The 23,420-nt window shown below is 35.8% G+C and overlaps 1 protein-coding gene across 1 annotated transcript; it reads right to left on the bottom strand.

Moving 5' to 3' along the window:
- Window positions 1-17,209: 17,209 nt before the first annotated feature.
- On the bottom strand, window positions 17,210-22,129 carry LOC149250818 (alpha,alpha-trehalose-phosphate synthase [UDP-forming] 5-like). Its single transcript, XM_089459244.1, has 3 exons — window positions 18,525-22,129; window positions 18,098-18,371; window positions 17,210-17,997 (listed from the first exon to the last, which is right to left on the bottom strand). Exons 1-3 carry the CDS (start codon window positions 20,510-20,512, stop codon window positions 17,689-17,691), a joined length of 2,571 nt encoding a protein of 856 aa, XP_089315370.1. The 5' UTR covers window positions 20,513-22,129; the 3' UTR covers window positions 17,210-17,688.
- Window positions 22,130-23,420: the final 1,291 nt, after the last annotated feature.

The raw sequence follows: 23,420 nt of genomic DNA, 5'->3' as shown, positions 1-23,420 counted from the left end.
GTTTTTCAAAAAAAAAAAAAAAAAAAAAAGAGAGAAAAAGGAAAAGAAAAATAAAGCTAATCTCCATTGAATAATTTCATGTTGCAGCAATGACATTGCAGGTTGCAAGAAGGACGTTTCATGACAGGAGGAGCACTCAAATCAAGGTCAAAGTAATTTTTCTTATGCCTTCTACAGGAAGCTCTGTATTTCTACAGGAAACATCCTGTAGAACCTTTGGACGAGCCAAATCCAATTTCAAAGGTGAATCTAATGGTGGGAATCTGTTGATTAGGCCTACAAGCACTTGTGTGTCCATCCCTTGCCTTTCTCCATCATTTTTTCCACCTCCTTGTGCTTCTCACTGTGCCTCTACAGGAACTTCCTGTAGAAATTGTGGGAAACTAGGCATGCATTTCAAAAAGTGGTTTGGCGAACATGGTAGCTTCCTCAAGGGTTCAGAAGTCCTCATGCAATCTTCCAACTCCTCCTCCATCATCTCCATACTTGCATCACAGCCCAAGCTCAGTTTTCCCTTCCATGCAAGCACATGCAAAAAGCCTTGAGGCAAAAATCCATAGAACAAAATTTGTTTTTTCCATAACTTGAAAACCATGCATCCATTTTACAAACCGTTTTATGGGGAATTGTACAAGGTTGATGACAACATGCCTGAGCAGTTTCATACAATTCCGGTGCACGATTTCCAATAAATCAGCCTCCATCACCATCATCCATTTTTGCATTTTCTCCATATCCGTGCATTCGTTTCAAAACCTGTTTCATGGGGATATGCATGTGAGTGATGGTAACCTACCCAAGCAGTTTCAGCCGATTCCGATGCACGGTTTCTGAGAAATCGAGCTCTGAAATCTTCAGCCATTTTCCATTTTTCTCGAAATCTGTGCATCCATTGATCACGATTTTGCTATGGGAGATGCATAATGATGATAGGAACATGCTCACCAAGTTTCAGATCAATCCGGTTTACCGTTTGAGAGAAATGGCGAAAACAAGTTCTGGTTTTGTGACCATGCAGCAGCAACAGCTTGAAGGTGCAGATCTGAACGTGGAAACAATTGCATGCAGCTCAGATCCGGCCAGAGGACACCTGCACAAGGGAAAGCAATCAAAAAATCATCAGCCAAGCCTCATGCAATCAAAGGATCCAAGCATGCAGCAGCAAAAAGCTTCACAAGCAGCCGTTTGACTTCAGGTACGTGGCTAAACTAATTCCTCTGATTGCAAGAATGTAATTTGAGAACTGTGTGAACAATGAGATGGTTGGGATTAAGAAAATTGGTGGCCAGTTACCAGTTCTCCAGCGCTCAAGAAGAAATCACGCAGCATACGTGTATGGTCGGTCACGTGAAATTTGAAAAAACACAGGTAGTGGTAGACGTGTTCAACTCCAGCGCACAGGACGTCAAATGATTAACAGATAGAAGAGAACATACAGTCCATAACATCACTGCAGTTCGAATAAAGACAGCACACGTTTTTTCCACCTCACCACAAATCACGCAGCAATTAAAGAAGGCTCGGCTGAAACTCACAAACTGTTGTTCATTTGCACTTGCCACATCCTCAACTGAAGTTTGCTCAAAATGATTAACTAGTCATCCTCCACCAGTTTCTCTACCTGTCTTCGAGATCCTGCTGCGTATCAGGCTCGCTCAGAGGCGCATGGGCGCTCTACAGGCGTTTCTACAGGAAGTCTTCTACAGGAAACACAGAAAACAGCCATGCAGAAAGAAAACCTGGGATTTTCAGCGAAGTTCAAGCTCAAAATGAGGTAGGATCGGGGAAACTTCTTTGTGCATGATTTGTTGGTGCAAAATGGTGAATTGAACACGACATTAAATTGAAAAATGAGAGTAAAAAGTCTGCCTGTGCATTGAGAACAGTGGAAGTCTGCCTGCATGATTCAATGAGTTTACCCATTCTTTTCTTCTGCTTCCGAAATCTCCTCATCAGTTTTAAAAAGAAAAAGAAGAAAATAAAACATTCCCTTGCAAAGAAGACATGCAGCAGTAGAGACTGACCTGTGTGTGTGGAAAAACCTGAATTTACATATCTATCAATGTGTTGGAAAAAATCAATGTCCTTATGCTCTATTCTGTAAAAAATTTCTTTCATAAATAGACAGACCAATTCTAGGTGACAGCAGCTTTAACACAAGGGAATTACTGTCATTTGATGTTGTAAGGAGCATGAAGAATTCCTTATTTGGTCCCAGAAAAAGAAGAGAATTCAGCTATCCTCTGTCGCAGTGAAATGATTGTTCCCATGAACAATTTTCCTTTTTTTGGTTAAAACACAAACTCAACACCATGCCAACTGAAGAAATTGAGAAGAACATTGATGAGGGAGCACAAGGCATTCAAGCAGAGGGTAAAACAGAGGAAGAACAGAAGGAAAAAGAGGAATTTGACATGACCGCTGAGCATGAGACAGAAAAGGAGACAACAACAAAAACAGAGAGGGCGAAAAAGGAAAAAAGGTTGGAAAAAAGGCCAAGAAAGCCCAAATGGGAGTTGGCACAACCAAGGCAACCACACCACAATTAAAGGCAAGACACCCCCAGCCAAGCAGACCGAAACAGTGAAGACAGTTTCTACAGGAAGCCAGAAAGCAGTTTCTACAGGAAGACAGAAAACAGTCAGCACAGGACTTTCTACAGGAAGTCTAGAAACAGAGGAACAAAAAGGGAAAATCGCCTGAGATTTTGGCCAAGGAGGCAGCAGCCATGCTTGCCACCATTAGCACACCTCCAAGACCAAAAAGGAAGGGAAAGAGGCAAACCTTCATGTACTTTAAAGTGAAAAAGGAGCACACAGATAAAAGTGGGCAAACCCAAACCACTGTCAAAGGAGCAAATTGTCATTAAGGACACAAAAGCTAAACAAAAGGAGGAGCCTCCTTCAAAGATATCCATCAGCTATGAACGGGGAAGCCCGAAGACATCCACTTAGGGAGAAAGAATGAAAATGTTGGACACAAAGGCCTCTCTACAGGATGCTGAGACAGTTCTACAGGAAGCTGAGAATTCTCTAGGAAAAGGAGAATAGGCAGTGGGAAGAAGCAGAGAGAAAGGCATGGTTTCATAACCGAGAAGAGGACATCACTTAAGAAGCTTGGCATGACAAGAAGCCACCAGGGCCATCAAAGATGAGGAGAGAGATTGGTTGCTCAGAGGATGAGCAACACTTTCAGTAGGGGGGTGATGATGAGCCCCAAAAATGGACAATTATTTGGGCTCATTCAACCTCCTAATTTGACTTAATCCACCATTCTCATTAGTTTATTGCATGTTTTTTATTATATTTATGTTAATAGAGTGAATTTGGTTAGTCATTATGCCAACAAGTCTAATGGGTGCTTTGTGTAGCCTTTTTGGTCCACTTGGAGACAAAATTGAAGGTCTTAATGAGCACTTGGCAGCCAAATTCGTGGGAGAACAAGCTAGAGGATTTGTAGGAAGGTGTCCCCCTCATTTATGGGCCCTTACCTCGAATTCTCCACCATCAGCTCGGAGTTCAAAGGCCACCAAATCAATGAGCACAAGGGCAGCCAAGCAAGTCAAGTAGGACTGCTGTTAACTACAAGTCTTGGGCAGCCAAGTCCCTAAATTTTAGGAGGACTGTTGGGTCCTCAAATTGTATAAATAAGAGGGCTTAAGACCTCATTTCAGTTAGTCAATTTGGTTAGCCAGTTAGTCATTTTGTTTTAGCCATTAGTTAGCTAGTTTGTAGTTCGATTTTTATGCAATAGATTAGCTTTGCTTTCAGCTCATGTTCAAGTTCTTCTTGTGGACAGTTTTGATGTAACTCTTCATTTCTTGATCAATAAAGATGAATCCAGCTTTGTACCAGCTCTAAATCTCTCTTAGGAGGCTGTAGCTCTTGGGGTTGGGCCCATCTCAAGCGCCCAGTACCTCCTTCGTTTATCTTTATGTGTTTGCTGCATTCTTAGAATAAAATCTGCTATTTAGATCTAACTCTTGTGTTGTTATTTAGTTTGTTTTTTTATGTGTAAAATAGATTTTCATGCTCAGATTTAGTTGATAGGTTGTTAACAGAAAAAGCTTCAAGAAAAGGGCCAACAAACATCTGTGGTTTCACCTCTCCCTTAGTGGGATCAGGAGCTGTGACTAGGATGACTTTGCTGCCCACAAAAACATTGATTTTGCTTTGCCATGCAATCACTAGTATTTGATTTTCATGTGTAGAAGTTGGTTACCAGTTCAAACATTCATTTGCTTATTTGCATGAGTTAAAATACATGGTTTCATTGCAGGTCACACTTCTGTTCATTCTCTTTACTAACAGCTAGCAAATTAGGTCAACGTAACTAGGTCTTTGAATTTATAAGTTTTGTTGGTTCAGATTGGAAAAATGACTTGCAGAGCACCTGTACCACTCCTTCATCTGCTTATTCTCCATCAGCACCATCCACTCCACCCTCTACTTAGAACCCTTGCTGCACGTTTGCCATTCGCTCCCAAAACCCTAATTTTTGTGCAACATTGCTTCACTCTCCCTTGAACAAATTAAACCATCCTCGCCATTCCTTAGCTCCATCCATCAGTTCCTAGGCCACTTCAGACCCCTATCCTACCTCCATATCCACTCATGCATCTTCCCTCACTCACCCATGCTCCAAAATCCCATTTCAGAACATCCTGTAGAAATCTCTGAACATCCTGTAGAACCCCTGCAGACTTCCTGTAGAAGCTCATAAACACGGTTTCGTGGCAGCCAAACTTTGTGAGACTCTCTGGAAGGGTGTTAGGGACCCCTTAGACCCTCTCTGAACCTTCCCAACCTTTCCCAAGCATTTCTCCTCCTTGATCCACCTCTGCACAGTAAAAAATAGTTAAAAGCACATGCATGATAATTCTAATAACTTAATCAAAAATACAAAAAGATGTTTTCTTCAGATAGTGATAACTTAGACACATGCATTTTACCTTCCTAGAAGTAATGGCATCTCTTCTCGTAGTTTGCATTCCCATTTTTGCATCAGTAGGACTAGTTGGTAGAATTAGGGTTTGCTAGGGTTTGCTAGGGTTTGTATTTCTTTTTTGGCTTTCAGTTTCTTTCCGCAAGTAGATTAGCTTGCTTTGAGTTAGCTTTCGTCCATCAGTTAAAAAGCTTCTTCTAAGAGCTCATAGAAGTTGGCTTGAGCCCCTAGCGGACTTGTGCCAGCTGACCAAGTGACAGCTGCGGCAAGAGCTAGTACTTGTGCATACAACACCGTCGCTTCCAAGTTTGTTACGAACTACCGGGTTGATAAAATTAGAGATAGGAAGCTCCAGGAGTTGTAGCATTATTGCTACAATACTGGAGCCCACCACTATGCTTTCCTAGAATGCAAGCATCACATTACTTAAGTTTCCTAGGAATTGTAGGCAAACCAATAACACCATTTTTCTTGAACAAGCAGAGGTTGTCATAGTTCAAGTGTCCAAATCTAGCATGCCATAATAAACTTGATGGAAATGTACCTTCATCATAATGAGAATTGTATGAGAAATTTTGTGCACGAGCAGAGATACCCTGCAACTTGAGAAGCCTTTCTTCTTTTATCCATGTCATGACAAGTGAGTGGTCTGATGCTTTCTTACCTCAACCTTGCCATCAAACATGTGAATGGAGTGTCCTTGTTGGCATATGTGGACCAAGGATAGCAAGTTTCTCCTCAGTTGTGGGAGATATAAAACATGATGCAAAAGAAAGTCTAGAAGACCAGGCAATTTAAGCCTGATTGTGCCAAGCCTTGATGGCTTGAGTTTTGATTTGTCTTCAAAGTATACTGCTCCATCAACATTGTCAGTAAATTCTTCAAAACAATCTCTTCTAAAAGTCATGTGGCAAGTTGCTCCCGAATCAAGCAACTAATCATTTTTCCAAGAAGCAAGTGAAGCATTAAATAAGTCTTCATTTACTCCAATATTATAGTGTGCCACAACATAGTGAGCGGATTCAGGTGCTCTACCTTTCTCTTTGTCATTAGTTTTACCTTTGGGTTGGTTTCTTTCCTGCACAATTTTGTCCCAAGGCAACTTGCATGTGGATGCATCATGTGATCCATCTCTTTTGCAACATATGCAATGTAAATCTGACTTTTCTCCTTGAGAGTGTCTGCTCCCATGCCTCTGAAATTTCTTCTTCCTCTTCCTCTTCAACCACCTCTTCCTCTGGAAGAATCTTAAGCAAAATTCTTCTATCTATGTGCAAGACACACAACCTCTTCAAAAGACTGAGGAGTTCTCTTCTTCCCAAAAGCTTTCTCTCTTTCAATAAATTTTTTCACAAGGGAGTCAAAGGTAATATCTTTGAGGTTTCCATTTGCTTGCAATGACTCAAGATAATTTGAGTAAGTGGGATAAAGTACCTTGAGAAAATCTATCAGAGGAATGTCCAGTTCAACATTAGTGACTTTGATATCATGCATAATAGATTTTACTTCTAATGCAAGAGCAAGAGGATCATCATTTTGTAATTCAAGGTTGGACAATTTCATCATGAGTTGAACAACTTCAAGTGCAGAGTGTGAGTCATAGAGTTCCTTCAGTTTTTGTAAGGCTTCGAAAGCATTTGAAAATGGTGAAACATGGCGACTCACCTCTTCATTTACTAATGTTGTAATCAATGCATAAGCCTTGCTATTCTTATTTTCCCAAATGGTGAATTCCTTGTCTGAGGTAGGGTCTTCTGGTTCTTTGTCTCCATCTCCAACACACACTCCTTTCCACAGCTCATTAAAAATGAGAGTGTGTTTAATTTTCCTTGACCATTCTGGATAGTTCTCTTTCCCAGAGAGAACTACTCCAACAATAGATATTAGTGAATGCATTCCCAAAAAAGAAATATCTGCTTTTGATTTCCAAAACAAACACAACATTTCTGGATATCTTCTCTTTAGGTGGAAAAGAATTCACTATATTAATACTTTTACTATACCATATATTCCTCCACTCACAAATATATTATATGATGGTTTCAACATATAAACCATATAATATATATCAAAATACCATCCAAAATTCTCATTCTATTATCACCATTCAAAAATCTCAACGAACTTTAATACTACCGCCATTTTCAAAGGAGTTGAATGCCCTTCACACCATATACATTCACCATACCTCGAACTTTTGTCTACGGGACTGTAGTAGTGAATTTGCAACCGGTTTGAAAAATACCCCAACAGTCTTTGACGTTATGACAACCATAGCTATGTAAGCGGAGCTGACGAACAGTGATTTATATATGGAAGGGATTTATATGCAGACTTTTAGAATATTCATATTAAAATATCAACGTATACAGCATTTTGATATCAGACCAGGGTATGCAGCATTTTGATATCAGACCAACAACACAATCATTCAATGCATATAAATAATTTGTACCAGCAGTATGCAGCGTTTTCTAGCAGTCTCCAAATATTGATATAATGGAGGGTAGTTTGGTCTTCTACCAAACTCATAGTGTACTTAGTCCAACACCACACTCCAGGGAATAATAGACTCAAATGCAGTTGCAGTCATAGTGTTGGCTATAACACCACCCTTCCAACACACAGTCGCAACACTTCCTGGCATCACATGACCATTCCACGCAGCAACTGGCTTCAGTCTTCATAGTAGGCAAAGCAATGACTTAATGCAGCAAATCGAACCTTCAGCACTCCCACTGCATTTAGACTAGTGAATTCAATAATGCATAGAATCTTGCAAGGATAAGATAGAGAAATCACGAGTGCAGGTGTACAAGATGCAAAGAAGGTGACAATTTTGCAAAAATAGGCAGAACATGAGGGAGTTGCAAAGGGATGAAAGCTAAAATTAGAACTGGTTCTGATACCATGTCATGCCAAGAGGTAACTCCTCAAATGAGATTATGTTATTCATTTAGGTTGTTCATTATTATATACATGAGGGAGTCTCTGTTGAGTTTCATCTCCCAATGACTCTCCATTTTCTCAATTATTTATTTATATTATTTACAGTTGTTCACCCAATCCCTATGATTATGTGCCAACACAGCTCATAACACTTTTACCCTAATCTGCAAAGTAAGACAACATTAGACAATAAATCCAATTTCAAACCACAAGAAAACCGTGTCATCGACGTGGCATCCTTGCTTTCTACTCTATTTCATTCCATAACTTCTTCGGCCACCATTTCTTGAGATCCTATCAAAACTTTGCATCTTTTTCATTGTGGGATTCATAGACCTGCTTCAACTCTTCAACGTTGGTCAAGAAAGCATTATGGTATGCTTTAATATCTTTGAAACACTACTTCTGAGAAAGCTTAAAATCACCTTCATTTTGTAGCAAAACATCTAGATATTGTTTTCCTTTGCATACACTCTCTGCCCACTTCGTCGCTGGATTCCCAAAGTTTAAATTCTCTCCAATCAGCAAATATTTCAGAATGCTCGTATTATCAGATTCCTCCACATTTGGAAGTGAAACAAAAATTCTACTTCTCGCTCCTTCTTTGAAACATTTGTCAGGTCATCAAAAACAAGTATCTCACTGGGAAAACTGATCACTTCCATTATTGTGGGTTTCCTTATTCTATATTTATTGGTCAGACATTCTTTTGTTATGCTGATCACAACATCTTGCACCCTATAGAAAAATGAATGGTAATATTAATTTAAAAACTCAAATTTGGAAATAATGTGAAGAGGATAGTAAATAATGTAGATTTATATACCCTTATTTTTTGTTCTTTCTTTTTTGGTAATTTGCTTGTAAGTTGTCGTGATGATGTTTGCAGTAACTACAATTATTGGCACTGAGCTTAAAACACCACTGAGAAAACCAAGGTGCACAACAAGAGCTCCAAGCACAAGAGACCCCACAAGAATGACCCCATCATCCTTTATCTCATAGCATTGATTAAAGCCCTTGGCCTCATGATTGACATGAAAGAAATATGCTTTTAGTTACATTAACCAAATAACAACCTTTGGTACGATTGGGTTTAAAACTCCATAAGAGCATAATTGTCAAGTTAATAATATATGCTGATATATGTATTAACTTTTATCAACATGTTTAATTAGATTACAAGATCTAGTGAAAATTGGTAATCCTTATGAAAACTGGCGAGTTCTTAGGGTGAGTGAATTTCATGGGCAAGGGTGAGTGAATTTCATGGGCAACATGGTACAAATGTTAGGAACCCTGAAATATATGACATAAAAATATTTAAGCCAATGAAATACTAACAAATTAATTTTTTAATTAAAATAAAAAATACTTTAATTATTTATAAAGTTAAACATTATAACTTGCCATGGTCAATACAAAACTAATAGTGGTCAACAAGTAAATCGATTGCTAAAGTCCTGCCTTGGCAGGGACTAATAATAAATATACTTATTATTAAAGGTTGTTATTCATTTTAATAATCATGTTTATTGAAGTCGTTGTTATTGTTATTGTAATTATTATAAAAAGTTATTTTTTATAATATGTATCCAAAAATAAAAATACAATAAATAAACCTTAAAATATTAGACTACGTCATACTTGTAAATAGCTTATTATTAAAGGTTGTTATTCATTTTAATAATCATGTTTATTGAAGTTGTTGTTATTGTTATTATTATTAAAAGTTATTTTTTATAATATGTATCCAAAAATAAAAATATAATAAATAAACCCTAAAATAAGGTTGTTATTCATTTTAATAATCATGTTTATTGAAGTTGTTGTTATTGTTATTATTATAAAAAGTTATTTTTTATAATATGTATCCAAAAATAAAAATACAATAAATAAACCTTAAAATATTAGACTACGTCATACTTGTAAATAGCTTATTATTAAAGGTTGTTATTCATTTTAATAATCATGTTTATTGAAGTTGTTGTTATTGTTATTATTATTAAAAGTTATTTTTTATAATATGTATCCAAAAATAAAAATATAATAAATAAACCCTAAAATAAGGTTGTTATTCATTTTAATAATCATGTTTATTGAAGTTGTTGTTATTGTTATTATTATAAAAAGTTATTTTTTATAATATGTATCCAAAAATAAAAATACAATAAATAAATCCTAAAATATTAGTTAGACTTGTAAATAGCTATTAAAATTTAATATTTATTAATATTATAACAAATATATATAGAATCTCTTAATAGTTACAAATTTAATAAAAAATAGATTATATAATTAATATTATTATGGTTAAGCCCCAAAGGTTAGCTCAAGTGGTCATGTTCCCATTGTTAAGTACCTCGTTGAATGTTTATTAATATTATAACAAATATATATAGAATCTATTAATAGTTACAAAATTAATAAAAAATAGATTATATAATTAATATTATTATGGTTAAGTTCCAAGAGTTAGCTCAATTGGTCTTGTTCTTATTGTTAAGTACAAGGTGCTAGTTTGACCACAAGATTTGATTCCTTAGTGGCCACCCAATAAACCACCATAAAGTGTATATATATATATATATATATATATATATATATATAAACATATTTATTAATAACCAAAATTTTATATAAATTAGGAAAAAATATTTAATCTATATAATATTATAATCTATATTTAATATTTAATTTAAGATAAAAATCTATATAAAATTAGTATATATTATACTTATACAAAATTTAAGAAAAATCTTGAACATAATAATAAAAGAGCTAAATAAAGATTATATTTTATAAAAAATATATATAAAAAAACAAAATATATTATCATAGTAAATATATATTAAACTAGGAGGAGAGTTCAAAGCCTTTATGCTATACGACATCTTATTCCATCTCTATTTTGACTTGATATCCTCTCAAGTCCCTTTTATATGCTTCCAATTGTAGCTCTTTATATTGACTTAATATAATCTATACTGCTTTTTTTTCTAGAAAAAAAAAATAAATATATATTAAACTGTATAAAATTTATAAAAAAAAATAAAAATTAACCGTAAAAATAATAGCAATATCATATATAAAAGTATACTGATATAAATCCGAGTTATATACTTAATATATATTAAACCGTATAAAATTAAATAAAAAAAATTAAATATATTTTATATGTAAAAATAATAGCAATGTCATATATAAAAGTATACTGATATAAAGCCAAGTTATATAAAAGTATATTGGTATAAAGTCAAGTTAGAATTGTTTTAAAAAAGAAAAGTAGATAAATATATATTCCCATATCAGTAACTACTGAAGGAATAGAATATAAAATATAATTAATAAAATAAAACGTCATATCAAAAATAAAGACAAACGAATGCATTATTATGATAATCTTAAAAGAATTATAAATATATAGTTATTTAGTTTACATAATTAAATTTTGTTATTATTTATTTTTTAATTAAATATTTTAATTTTTATAACAATCATGTTTAAATATATAATTATATTAATTGATTTTATCCGCTTATATACCTACATTATTAAACTAATATTATAAAAAGCTTACATCACTATAATTATATAAATATTAATATAAATTTATTTTACCATTTTAATGTTATCATGCATCTAACTGCTTGATAAAATTATAAAAAAAAAACCAATATTATAAAAAGCTTACATCACTATAATTATATAAATATTAAAATAAAATTATTTTACCATTTTAATGTTATCATGCATCTAACTGCTTGATAAAATTATAAAAAAATATAAATAATTATAATGATTTTTTAAATATTTTATTAATATAAATTAAATATTTTAATTATTATAAATACAACCGTATTAACATACCATCTACGCACCAAATCTTTGAAATGGCCAGTCACTCCACCCATCAAAATTTTCTACACGCCCATTGTTCACAAAAAAATCCCATATAATAATAAAAATGGTTTATATTAAAATAAATATATATATATATATATATAAAAGAATATAAATTCATTTTAAAATTTAAAAATATAAATTAAAATATATGATGATTATAATGATAGTGGTTAACGTCCACTGAGACCAAATATTGGTCTATCGGACCTAAAGAAACAAATTATTTATTTTGATTTAAGATTTTATTCCTATGCTCAAAAAGCTTGAAGAGAAGCCTCCCGAGCTCACTATAATTTTGACATTGTAAAACGCTAGGAAGGTCAGTGTTGTAACAAAGATTGTGAAACTGAGATCTAATGTGGTTTTACGTGGAGCATTCTAAGAAGAAGTGGTTTTCATCCTCGATATTCCTATTCTCACATATATGGCAGATCCTTTCCATCCATGGTGTTTTAAGAACTGCCCAACGACCTGTTTCACTATGGAGCTCATGAAAATTCATTCTAATCTTTGCTATATTAATTTTCTTCTTTGAGGTAGTTAAAATAGAGAGATATTTTTGATCTGCTAGGGTGGGGTTGATGACCTTCTTATAATAACTTAATTTTCTTTTAGCCGCTAAATCTTTCTCACACCACATTTTTTCTTTGAACTTGGAACAATATCTTTAATGTTATTAATGTTTTGCAACGCATCATTCTCGTTGATCTCCCAATAGTTTAACCAGGCCCTTGTGTCTTTATGCCACCCTTGATTAAGCCTTAGGTGGTTTTGGCTGGAATTTAAAGCTAGCTTAGGAAGTCTATGATCGTCTATGTTATTGAGTTTGTGCTTGTACAGTAGAAACCTAATCATAGCTAGGCTCTCAATAGGGGAAATACCTGCGTCTATAAGGAGAATAGGATAGGGTGTATTATTTTTAATTTTCAAGTTATAAGTTATAAAACGCTTCTGTATTTGCTCAATCTTTCTCCATGATTCTCTGGAGATGCTGCAACCCCAAACGTCACAGCGATATAAGATAACAAGAGCGACTAAAGTTTCAAAGAGTAACTTCTTTTTGTCCCACATTATGAGGTTTGTTGTTTTACAATTATTTTCAAGACCAAAATAAGCTTTCCACCCCCCATTAATCCTTTTTCTCAATGCTATGGTTCCAGTTGAGCTTGTGATGAATATCAATTCCTAGGTACTTGTAAGAATACACTTCCTCCAAGTTATTAGTGTCATACATAAAATTAGCGTAAGTGTCCTTCTTGGATTTGATAATCATAACTTTTGTTTTATCAGTGTTAACAGTCATACCCATGGTAGAGCAGAAATCCTTAAGAAGCCTGAGTTGCTTATCAAGATCAGAGGGGCACCTTGCGAAAAGAACAATATCCTCAGCATAGAGAAGAAGGATGACGACTATCCCAGCTAAGATCGTGCCATCACATCCTGCTTCCTCTAAATAGCCTTCGAGCTTATTGATGTAAATGCCAAATAGGGTAGGCGAGAGGGGGCAACCTTGTTTAACTCCGATGTTACACTTAATATCTTTCGACCACCCCTCATTGCTCTTTAGCTTGACAATTACATTCTCGTATAACCTTATAGCGGCAGCTCTCAACTCGAGAGGAACCTTTAGCTCTTCTAATCTATTCCAAAGGTTGTACCTAGGAACCGTATCGAAAGCCTTTCTAAAGTCGACAAAGCAACAAAATAAATTGGATTTATCATTACGACATTCCTCCGTAATGATCCTAAGCGTAACAAGGTGGTCTATTGTTGAGTGGTGCCTTCTGAAACCTGCTTGGCCTTTAGCCCACTTACCTTCACTTTCAAGCCATGTGCTTAACTTCTTTTCCAAAATACTACCATATAACTTGGCTAAGAGAGGGCCAATCATAATTGTTTGATAATTAGAGGGGTTATTTGTATCCCCACTTTTAAAAATAAGGATAATGAAGCTCTCAGTCCAAGGTTTAGGGAACCCTTGCTTGACTGCTTGATTGAAAAGCTTGTGGATGTGGGGGATGAGGACAGGACCTCCAATTTTTAAGGTTTCCGCCTGGTAACCTTCAATGTCCTTAGCTTTCCCATTAGCAAGGCGATTAACCCCAAACTTGATGTCTTCTAAAGAGAAAACTTCTTTCGTTGTGAGTAGGGTTTCCAAATTATCCATGACATTTGGAGATTCATAAAGCTTTTTAAGATAGGAATTCCAATCGTGAAGAGCAATTTTATTATTATCTTTAGTCTTCCTAGTCAGAATTCGCCTCCAAAATTTCTTAGGAGCTACCTTAGAGAGGTGTAAGAGATTTTCGTCTTTAACGAATGTACTGTCTCTTTTTCCTTTTAGTTAGGGCTTTGTATATTTTTATCTTGTCCATTTTAAGAGATTCATCAACAGCTTCCTTAATTGCTCTCCTTCCACTTTTACAATCTTTGTGATACCATGGATTGGTTTTGCTATTTCTTTTATTATTTGAAACTTCAATTTAGAACTTGTTAATAGAATATGAGAGGGTTGTAGTAAAATTATGATAGAGGTCTTCTATGTTGTCTATACTAGATAAATGAAGCAAATTAGTTTTTAATTCATTTAGAAAGAGATTGTTTTTATTTCTATCAAATATTAAGTTCTTTTCGCTGTAAGTATTAATTTCTATGGGAACTCTATGCATGACAAAATTGAGAGTTATAAGTAAAGGCCTATGATCAGAGTCAGGTTCGTGGTCGTTCAAAATGTCAAAATTTATTATTTCGTTGTATAATGGGAGATCGGAAACAATGTAGTCTACCATGTTGCTACCAAGTCCATGGATGCAAGTCATCTTGCTGGAATTGGGCCACTTCTTTATACCATTGCAAATTATGAGATCCTGAGCACTACAGAGCTTGACTAGCTCCGACCCAAACAAATTTTCCTTGAAGCCTTCAGAGCTCCTTTTGTACCTACTAGCCATAGTAGGGTCTTCGTCTAACGAAAGAGGATTAGGGTTGGAATGTTTGCTTAGAGTAATAGCTTGGTTGTTTTAAGTTCAAGCATTAAAGTCGCCTATTAAAAGGATATTACCATCATTCCTTAGGCTAGAAATATCATTCTCTAAACCATTGTAAGGGTTAGTTTTATCTAGATTCTTCTTCTTATAGAAGTTAGAATTGATGGGGGGAACTAACATATTGCTATGTAGGACTTTTTATTATTAATGTCACTAATCTCTATCCAACTATATAGGTTGTGAGGGTCGTTTTTATAAATCCTAGCATGGGGGGAGATGTTCTTCTTAATGTAACAAATTATTCCCCCAATGTCTCTACGAGAGGATCGTTTGTTCCAGGTAGACCATAGCGTAAAGACATCTATGTTAGGGACCTTAGATTTTTCGTGCTCCCAAGTTTCAACAAGAAAAATAATATCAACATCATTTGAAATCCAACTTAGCTTGGGGCCTTTGTTCCATGGGAAGCCCAAGAAAAGATCCAGAGCATGTTTAATTGATTTTAAAATTAAAAAGTATAAATTAATATTAAAATAAGTTAAAATTTATGTTTTTAAATTAAAATTTATAATATATATACTTTAATTTATAGTTGAAATGGTATTTTTATGACTTTTTTAATCAATTTTAACAAAAATTTAACAGAGATTTTTAAAAACTTGAATTTAAGTTGCTTAATTTGTAAAATTAGAGTGATCTAGTGTTTTTCAAGGTGTTGAATCTATTTATGCTTTAGACGATAAAAATCACATTCTTGCTTTGAAATTATATCATAAAGTTTTTGATTACATTCTTGTTTTGAAATTATATCATAAGATTAGGGTGAAAAAAGCTATTCCATTTATAAATTAGACTATGCCCATATATATATATATATATATATAATTTTAAAATAAAAAATTATAAATAAATCTTTATTCTTATTTTTAAGTAAAAAAAAATGAAAATAAAAATGGTTAATTTCACTCTCATGATTTTTTTTAAATAAAATTAAAATAATTATTATTTTTTATTAATTTGCAAAAAAAAATATTTATTTTAAAACTTAATTTATCATTAAAAAAGCGTATCAAATTCGCCCAAGTATAATTTTTATCATTTTAATTCCCAAAAGTATAAATTTTTATCTTTTAATATAAAAGAATTAACACATACATGAAATTAAATTAAATGATAAAATAATTTATAAGGTGAAAATTTTGATCCCTACTTGATAAGCCTACATTTATCTATATAATATCCATTTATCATAAATTTACTCTGATTTCATATATCATTTCTGCCGGACACTATTCAGTTCCAATAAGTCACTGATGTGCTAGCAATAGAGTTGGGGGCTGTGAGATGTAAGGAATAAATGGTAACATGCACTGCTTTGCCCAGACACTAAATATCCGAATAAATTACATTCAAATAAATTGCATTTAGAATAATAACCCATCGAATTCGAAGTACCTAAGCAGGTACGTTAAACAGAGAGGACAAACATATTTTAGTCAAATGTATTGCTTTATCTCGACAAAATTACTCATTTTATTCAATAACAGCCATACAGCAGGAAAAAGATCTGCAAGATTGAAAGACGAGGTTTGGAAGCAGTCCGCAGGCAACGAAACCAAATCTAACAGCAAATTACAAGGAACCCATTACGAATGAGTCTGTGAAATTATAGATGCAATAATGGATAATATAGAACAAGAGCTGAAACTCTTGCCACACATAAATTTAATGTTATTTTACAAATTCTAATGCCCTAAATGTCTGTAGGTAATTGGGAACAAAAATAAAAAATAAAATACTATCATTTCTCAACAGTCGGGTTTGAAGAATAATTCCAACTAGTGTTGCATGGGTGCAGCTGAGTACAGGTACGGTTATGGCAAGGGTGAAATTATTTTGAAGTATCGGTGCAGCAGTGCGGGAATTTTTATTGTCTTGGAGGTTGTAAAAAGAGGAGAGGGAAGCAATTTTCATTTGTAAAGGAGGGTCTGGGTAGGAATGCAACTGACAGAAGGATATAAGAATTTATGTAATTTTGATATATTATGTAAAGGAAGTTCTGGGTATGAATGCAACTGACAGACGGATATAAGAATTTATGTAATTTAGATATATTATGATTCTGGAATATTCTTAGAATCTGCAATGGACATAAGAATGCCCATGACCATATTTTAGTCAGCATTCTAGTATATTAGGATTCCAGATATTCCCAGAATATGCAATGGACATGATAATGCCCATGCCCATATTTTAGTCAGCCTGTTACTAGTGCAGTAGTGATCATGTGCACTAAGTGAAGTTGCTCTCTGAAGGCAATGGAGATTCAAAACAGAACATGTGCAATAATTGAAGTAAGTTGCTATTAGACATCAACTATAAATGTGATCTTAACACCATGGCTAACATTCGCACTGTGTTCCTCCACATCCTAATCTATAGATTCTATAGCATAGATAGATTCATGAATCACAATGTACATTAGCATAAGACAACTGTTTCATATGCCTGGACCTGGTCTAAGTAGACAGAAGACAAGTCTACAAGGCTTTTCAAGACCAAAAACATGCAACTTTGGTGTATAAATAAACCAAAGCAATGCTAACATGCCATATGCTGAACAGAAATGTACGACACTCATATTTACAAAATCAGCCAACTCATCCATTTGCAACTGCAATTCCTCAACTTATGCTTCCAAAATAACTGGATCAATTTACCTGCATCTACTACTAGATTGTATTAGTCCATCACATTAAGCACCTAATACAGCTCCATTCTTTCCTCTTCCAAATTTCATCATGATTCTCTTCAAAAGTCGGACATGCTTCGGTGACCATTTTGATGTTTGCAGAATGGCAGTAAAACCGTAAATTTAAATGCAACAATTTAATGTGGGTTCTCAAAGAGAAACATGAGGAGATGGATTCCATGTTGCTTGATCTGAAGCTGATGCCAAGCCCTGAAGCATTCTGGTGATCTCTCCGGTGTCGTCCAGATAATATTTGGCTTTACTGGGCTTCTGTCCCACTGTACATGCAAACACTTCCGCTATAGGGGAGAGCGAAGGTCTTGACATGACACTCGTAATACACTCAAACATGTCTTCATCAGATCTGTCATCACCAATACATAAAACAAATTCTGGCAATGTGCCTCTCTGTACCATTCTCGAGAGAAGTTGCTCTGCTACTAGGCCCTTGCTGACACCCTGCATATTAACAATACCTTGTAATTATGTTAGTAACCTTCTAGACACAGACTATCAGACGTATAAATATGGTTTACCTGAAGTATGGATATCTTCATACCTGAGGTTTAACTTCTACAAGATGTTGACCACTCTTGACAGAAACAGGCTCATTTGCAAGCACACTCTCAAGATGATCCAGTAGTTCCTTTGCCTGAAAGTATCCAAAATCTGGGTCAGCATCCTGATAATGCCAAACTAAAGCACTCTCCTTTGTTTCTATTGCAGATCCATCTGTAGTTTCAGTATACAATTTCATAACAGGCTCTGCAATTCGTTTCCAATCGAAGTCTGCCACAGCCACACAAGTTTCCCATTCTGCATCTTGGTTCCACCTGAGATTTGCAAAAACATATAATAACATGTTAATTCATTCGCCCAGTTCTATGACTTCCAGTCAAAATGGAAAGACTAGAACATATTGTCGTAAAATGAAAAATTATAGGATTTACAATGAGTCATGCGATTCATAAGTATTGCAACAGCACCTCATAAAATAACCATGTTCTGCTGAAATTCCCAGCCTTTCACAAGGAGAAAACCACTCGCTAAGAGTCTGTCGCCCTCTCCCACTTACAAGAAATACAAAGTTCTTTGGATCGTTACAAAGACTCTTCAAAATAGAAAGCGCCTCCGGGCTGGGTGTTTTGTTAATAGAAGTCCGTGGCATCATAGTACCATCATAATCCAATAAAATCACCCTGCTCTTGGTCCTTTTATATGCAGAGACAATATGCTCTGTTGAAAGCTTCCTAAAGTTTGGATCAAGCATGACCGCCCTGAAACTTAAACCAAAGCCAATGCCCCAGCATCTCCTCCTGCTGTGATCCTTGCATACTCTCTCCAAATCCTGCAGAAAACTGTGTGCCCAATACCCCACGTCATGAGTGCTAACATATCGATAGTGTTTTTCGTGTCTTAATTGCTTCTCAGGCTCAGGCATCACAATGGCTGCATCCATGGCATCAGCCACTGAGTCAATATTCCAGGGATTGACCCTAATGGCTCCACTAAGAGAAGGTGAGCATCCAATAAACTCTGAAACCACAAGCATACTCTTCTTCAGGGTAGATGAACTCAATCCTAGTGTCTCATCTAATTTAGAATTCCCCTGCCTGCAAATAATGTATTCATAAGGAATGAGATTCATTCCATCCCTCACAGCAGTGACCAAGCAACATTCCGCAATAGTATAATAGGCAATTCTCTCATAGAATGGAAGAGACTTATCTATCAGCACCACGGGCTCATAGTTTGGTTTACCAAAAGTCTCGTTGATTTTCTTTGCTGTCGAATATGTCTCTGCCTGCACCTCCTGCACATCTTTTCCTCGGCCCCTTGCAGGATTTGCAATCTGCACCAAAACTACCTTGCCTCTCCGCTCAGGATGTTGGATGAGCAACTGCTCCATTGCCAGCAACTTTAAGCTTATACCTTTAAAGATGTCCATATCATCCACACCTAGTAGCACAAATTTCCCCTTGAATCGATCCCTCAACTCTGCGACTTTGGCCTCTGTATCCCTAAGATTCAACACAGACTGAAGCTGGCCCATATGAATGCCCACTGGCAATATCTTTATGCCTACAGTGCGCCCATAGTATTCAAGCCCAATATAACCCCTCTTGGACTCATAAGCAAGGCCAAGAACCCGACTGCAGCAGGACAGGAAATGCCTTGCGTAATCGAAGGTATGAAATCCAATCAAATCTGAATTGAGGAGAGCCCGGAGGATTTCATCTCGGACGGGAAGAGTCCTGTAGATTTCCGAAGATGGGAAAGGACTATGCAGGAAAAATCCTTGCTTGACCCGGTTAAACCTTTTCCTCAGGAATGTGGGCAGTACCATCAAATGGTAATCATGCACCCATACATAGTCATCATCTGGGTTAATCACCTCCATGACCTTGTCTGCAAATATCTTATTGACAGAAACATAAGCTTGCCAGAGAGACCGATCAAATCGTCCTCCATGATCAGGTGAAAGAGGCAGCATATAGTGGAACAGTGGCCAAAGCTGCTGTTTACAGAATCCATGGTAGAATCTGCTGGAAAGGTCCGGATGCAGAAACGCGGGTACACACTTGAAATTCTCAAGCAAATTCTGAGCAACATCATCTTGCTCACTTGGATCAACTTCCGCCTTCAGGCAACCAATGTAAACTACCTCCATATCCTCCGCAAGCCCATCTTTAAGCTGCAAAAGCAGGGAATCCTCATCCCAGCTGAAAACCCACGCTTTAGTATCAGGTCGCCTATGAGCTCGTAATGGAAGCTGGTGGCCTACAATAATTGTTCGGTCCTGGGCAACAGATGATGGTGCATCTGAAGCCACACTATTGGAATTGTCATCATCAAATTCTGAAATAATCCCCGCGACAGTCATGACTCGGGGGAGTCGCTTACCTACTCGTCCTAAAGTTAGCGACTCCCCAGAAGCTAGATCCAACAAGTTTGAATATGACCTAGACACCATTGTGCTGTCGGAACTCTTCACGAAACCCAGCCGATTCTTAACAGAGAGATACCAAATTCCCGTCCTCAGTTTGGTGGAATCGACAAAATGTTCATTCACGGAGCTTCAAGCCCAAAGATGCCAATATTTCAAGACAGTGGAAGTCTTCTACAGGCATCAATATTTAGATCATAAGGCGTCAGTTCTTTTTAAGCTGATTTTTCTTGATTTCAAGTGTTGATCACACTCAAAACTCAACAATGAATTTCAAGCTTTTCTGTGTCCAAGCTTACGAAATTCAAACTCTGTAGCCTCAAAACACTGTCAAGATTACGAAAATTGAAGATCTTGGAAACCTCAAAACTTTCTAAGCTCAGACACCTGGATAGTCTCTGCAAAGCAATCAAGCTATAGAAAATACAAACCCAAGCATGTCCAACTTCAAGCCTTCAGACCCCTGAATTTCCAGATATTTGCTTCTTAGAACATCAAAGGCGTTTGCATTTCAAGCTTTGAACGTCAAAACACAAGCATTTTAAACTGAGAGTACTCTATATGCAGGCGCATAAATTTACTCTTTCAAAACCTCTAAGCACACTCCTCTTAACCACAGATCTCTTACGTTTGCCGTTGTATGAAACTGGAAAACATCAAATGCGCAGGACATTAGCTTCACTTGTCAACTTTTAAAATATTTCAATCGGGCTTGAAAACAGCGGCGTTATGGAATCGGGAGCTTCGAACCCGCGGAGCCCTGCAGATTAACCCTGTCAAGCGCTCAAAGCACAAATAAAACATAGACTTGGCTCTGGAGCCTGAAAGATACTCTCCTTTTCTCTTCTCGAAGCTTTTCAACGTGAAAATATGCAATTTACCCACTGGACAACCTGAAAATAACAGTCTCTCGAGTCTTTCCACCTCTAGACCACCAAAGATATAAGCACTCCGAACGTCAAACTCTCAAAACCCTTGCGTTGTACTACAAACATCGTACGATACACAATGTCCCTCTCGCTCCAATCTTTAAGCATCGCAACACTGGAAATTTAAACTTCAGGAATTCAAAGTCCCCTTACTGACTAATTCTCTCAGCATCAAAATGAACTCAGACCTCAAAATAATCGTAGTCCAACTCGAAGACATCCAAATACACTCGGCAGAAGCTTCAAATCATCAAAATAAAAGCACTCCCAGCAGCAAAACTCCGTAATTTGTTCAATTACAAGATTAGAAACTGGAATACTTCGATTTCCTTATTTTTGAGATTCGAAATTGCTTAGACTCTGCCCTTTGTCATGAAATTTCACTTTTAATGAAATCTTGGAAAGTCTTGCTCAGAACGTCCATAAACTTACCAGCAATGATGCACCCCGAGGCCGATTTAACCGCCGAAAGACCTAGCCCAAAAGATTGGAAAAAATGCGAATTCCACAGGCGCCAAGTTTACCTTGCGTAGTGCCGCTTCTTGCTGGTGCGCCGCTGCTGCTTCTTCTTTCACCCTCACCTTCCAGGCTGCATTATGACAGAACGAAATGATTCCAAAGCTAACTACAACTATCTCCGGTTAACCACCCAACCCAAGGTGGTGCAATCGCTTTCGCACAAACCCAGGTTTAGGTATCTCAGACAGATTCCCCATTGGGAGCCCGCACCTTGAAATAGAGGTTGAATAAAAAAATAAATGGTGTGTTTTCTAAAGCGGCCGGTCTACCCTTTGAAAGCTAAGGGTAGAAACAGGCAATGCGATGTACAATGACGGAACCTCAAGATTAGGACTCGAGGATGAGCTTCGTCTCGACACGTGGACCTCGTGAAACCCGCCCTGTTGGCCTCTAAATATCTTGGCCAGCTTTTTGAGAGTGAATGCTCCTGCACTATGGTCCAAGGGCAATGGAAACCACATTTTTAATCTATCATGGGCAAATCAAAGGTAGGGATAAATATTTAAGAGGGATTCCCTACTTTAAAATAGTTATCACTTCTCTTAATGGTTATGGATAAATATTTAAGAGGGATTCCCTACTTTAAAACTTTTAAAATAGTTATCACTTCTCTGAGTAGTTATGGATAAATATGTAAGAGGGATTCCCTACTTTAAAACTTTTAGAATAGTTATCACTTCTCTCAATAGTTATGGGATCTCTTGTGTATCACTTTTTGTATCCTTTATATATGCCTACTTCACTCTTTTAATTTCAATGACTTTTTCATTTGGAGTGTAGACATGTTGTTGCCATATGATAATATGTTTGTAATCTAACACTTAAATATAACTTTAAACAATTTAAAATTACAATTACTATTATTCAATATTATAAACTTATTATAATTTGAAGTTTAGAAATTCCTGAAGTATGTTTTGTTTCCAATTTTTTAAAGTTGAAGTTATATATAGTTTTATAATGATATAAAAATCATTTCAATTAGAATTTATTAGGAGGAAGTTAATTTTTATGTAAGTTTATTTATTTTGTTAAATATCATGATAGTAAATGGATGTCAAGATAGTTCTCATTAATCACAAATGTGGAGCTAGCCACATGTTGGCTTTCAAGAATATTTTAGAGGGTCCAAACCCTAAACCTAATTAAGAGTTGAGGCATGCAAATACCCTAATTATAACTTTAGTGGACTATCAAACCATGGTAAATAATGCGCCACTAAGAAAGAAAGGGGTTCCATTGACATTGTAATTATTATTGTCTCGTTATGAAGTGGAGCATGCATTTACAGTGAGATATTAAAGTAAAACAAAGAAAAAGAAGTAGATGATCGTCCACAGAAGCCTAACATTCATGGCATTCTCTTTATATTTGCATTTCATAATTGGGAAGAAAAAATCAATGTATTGGTATAGGTCTCACTTTCTTTATGGGTCTTTCTCATATTGGATTTTACAAACTACATCTTGTATTTATTATGTACATAG

The sequence above is a fragment of the Pinus tabuliformis genome, chromosome 7, assembly GCF_031772625.1.
Source record: "Pinus tabuliformis cultivar Carrire ecotype Pingquan chromosome 7, CPIR1, whole genome shotgun sequence".
NCBI lineage: Eukaryota > Viridiplantae > Streptophyta > Pinopsida > Pinales > Pinaceae > Pinus > Pinus tabuliformis.
The sequence above is the reverse complement of the archived record's forward strand: the minus strand, read 5'-3'. Positions and strand labels throughout refer to the sequence as shown.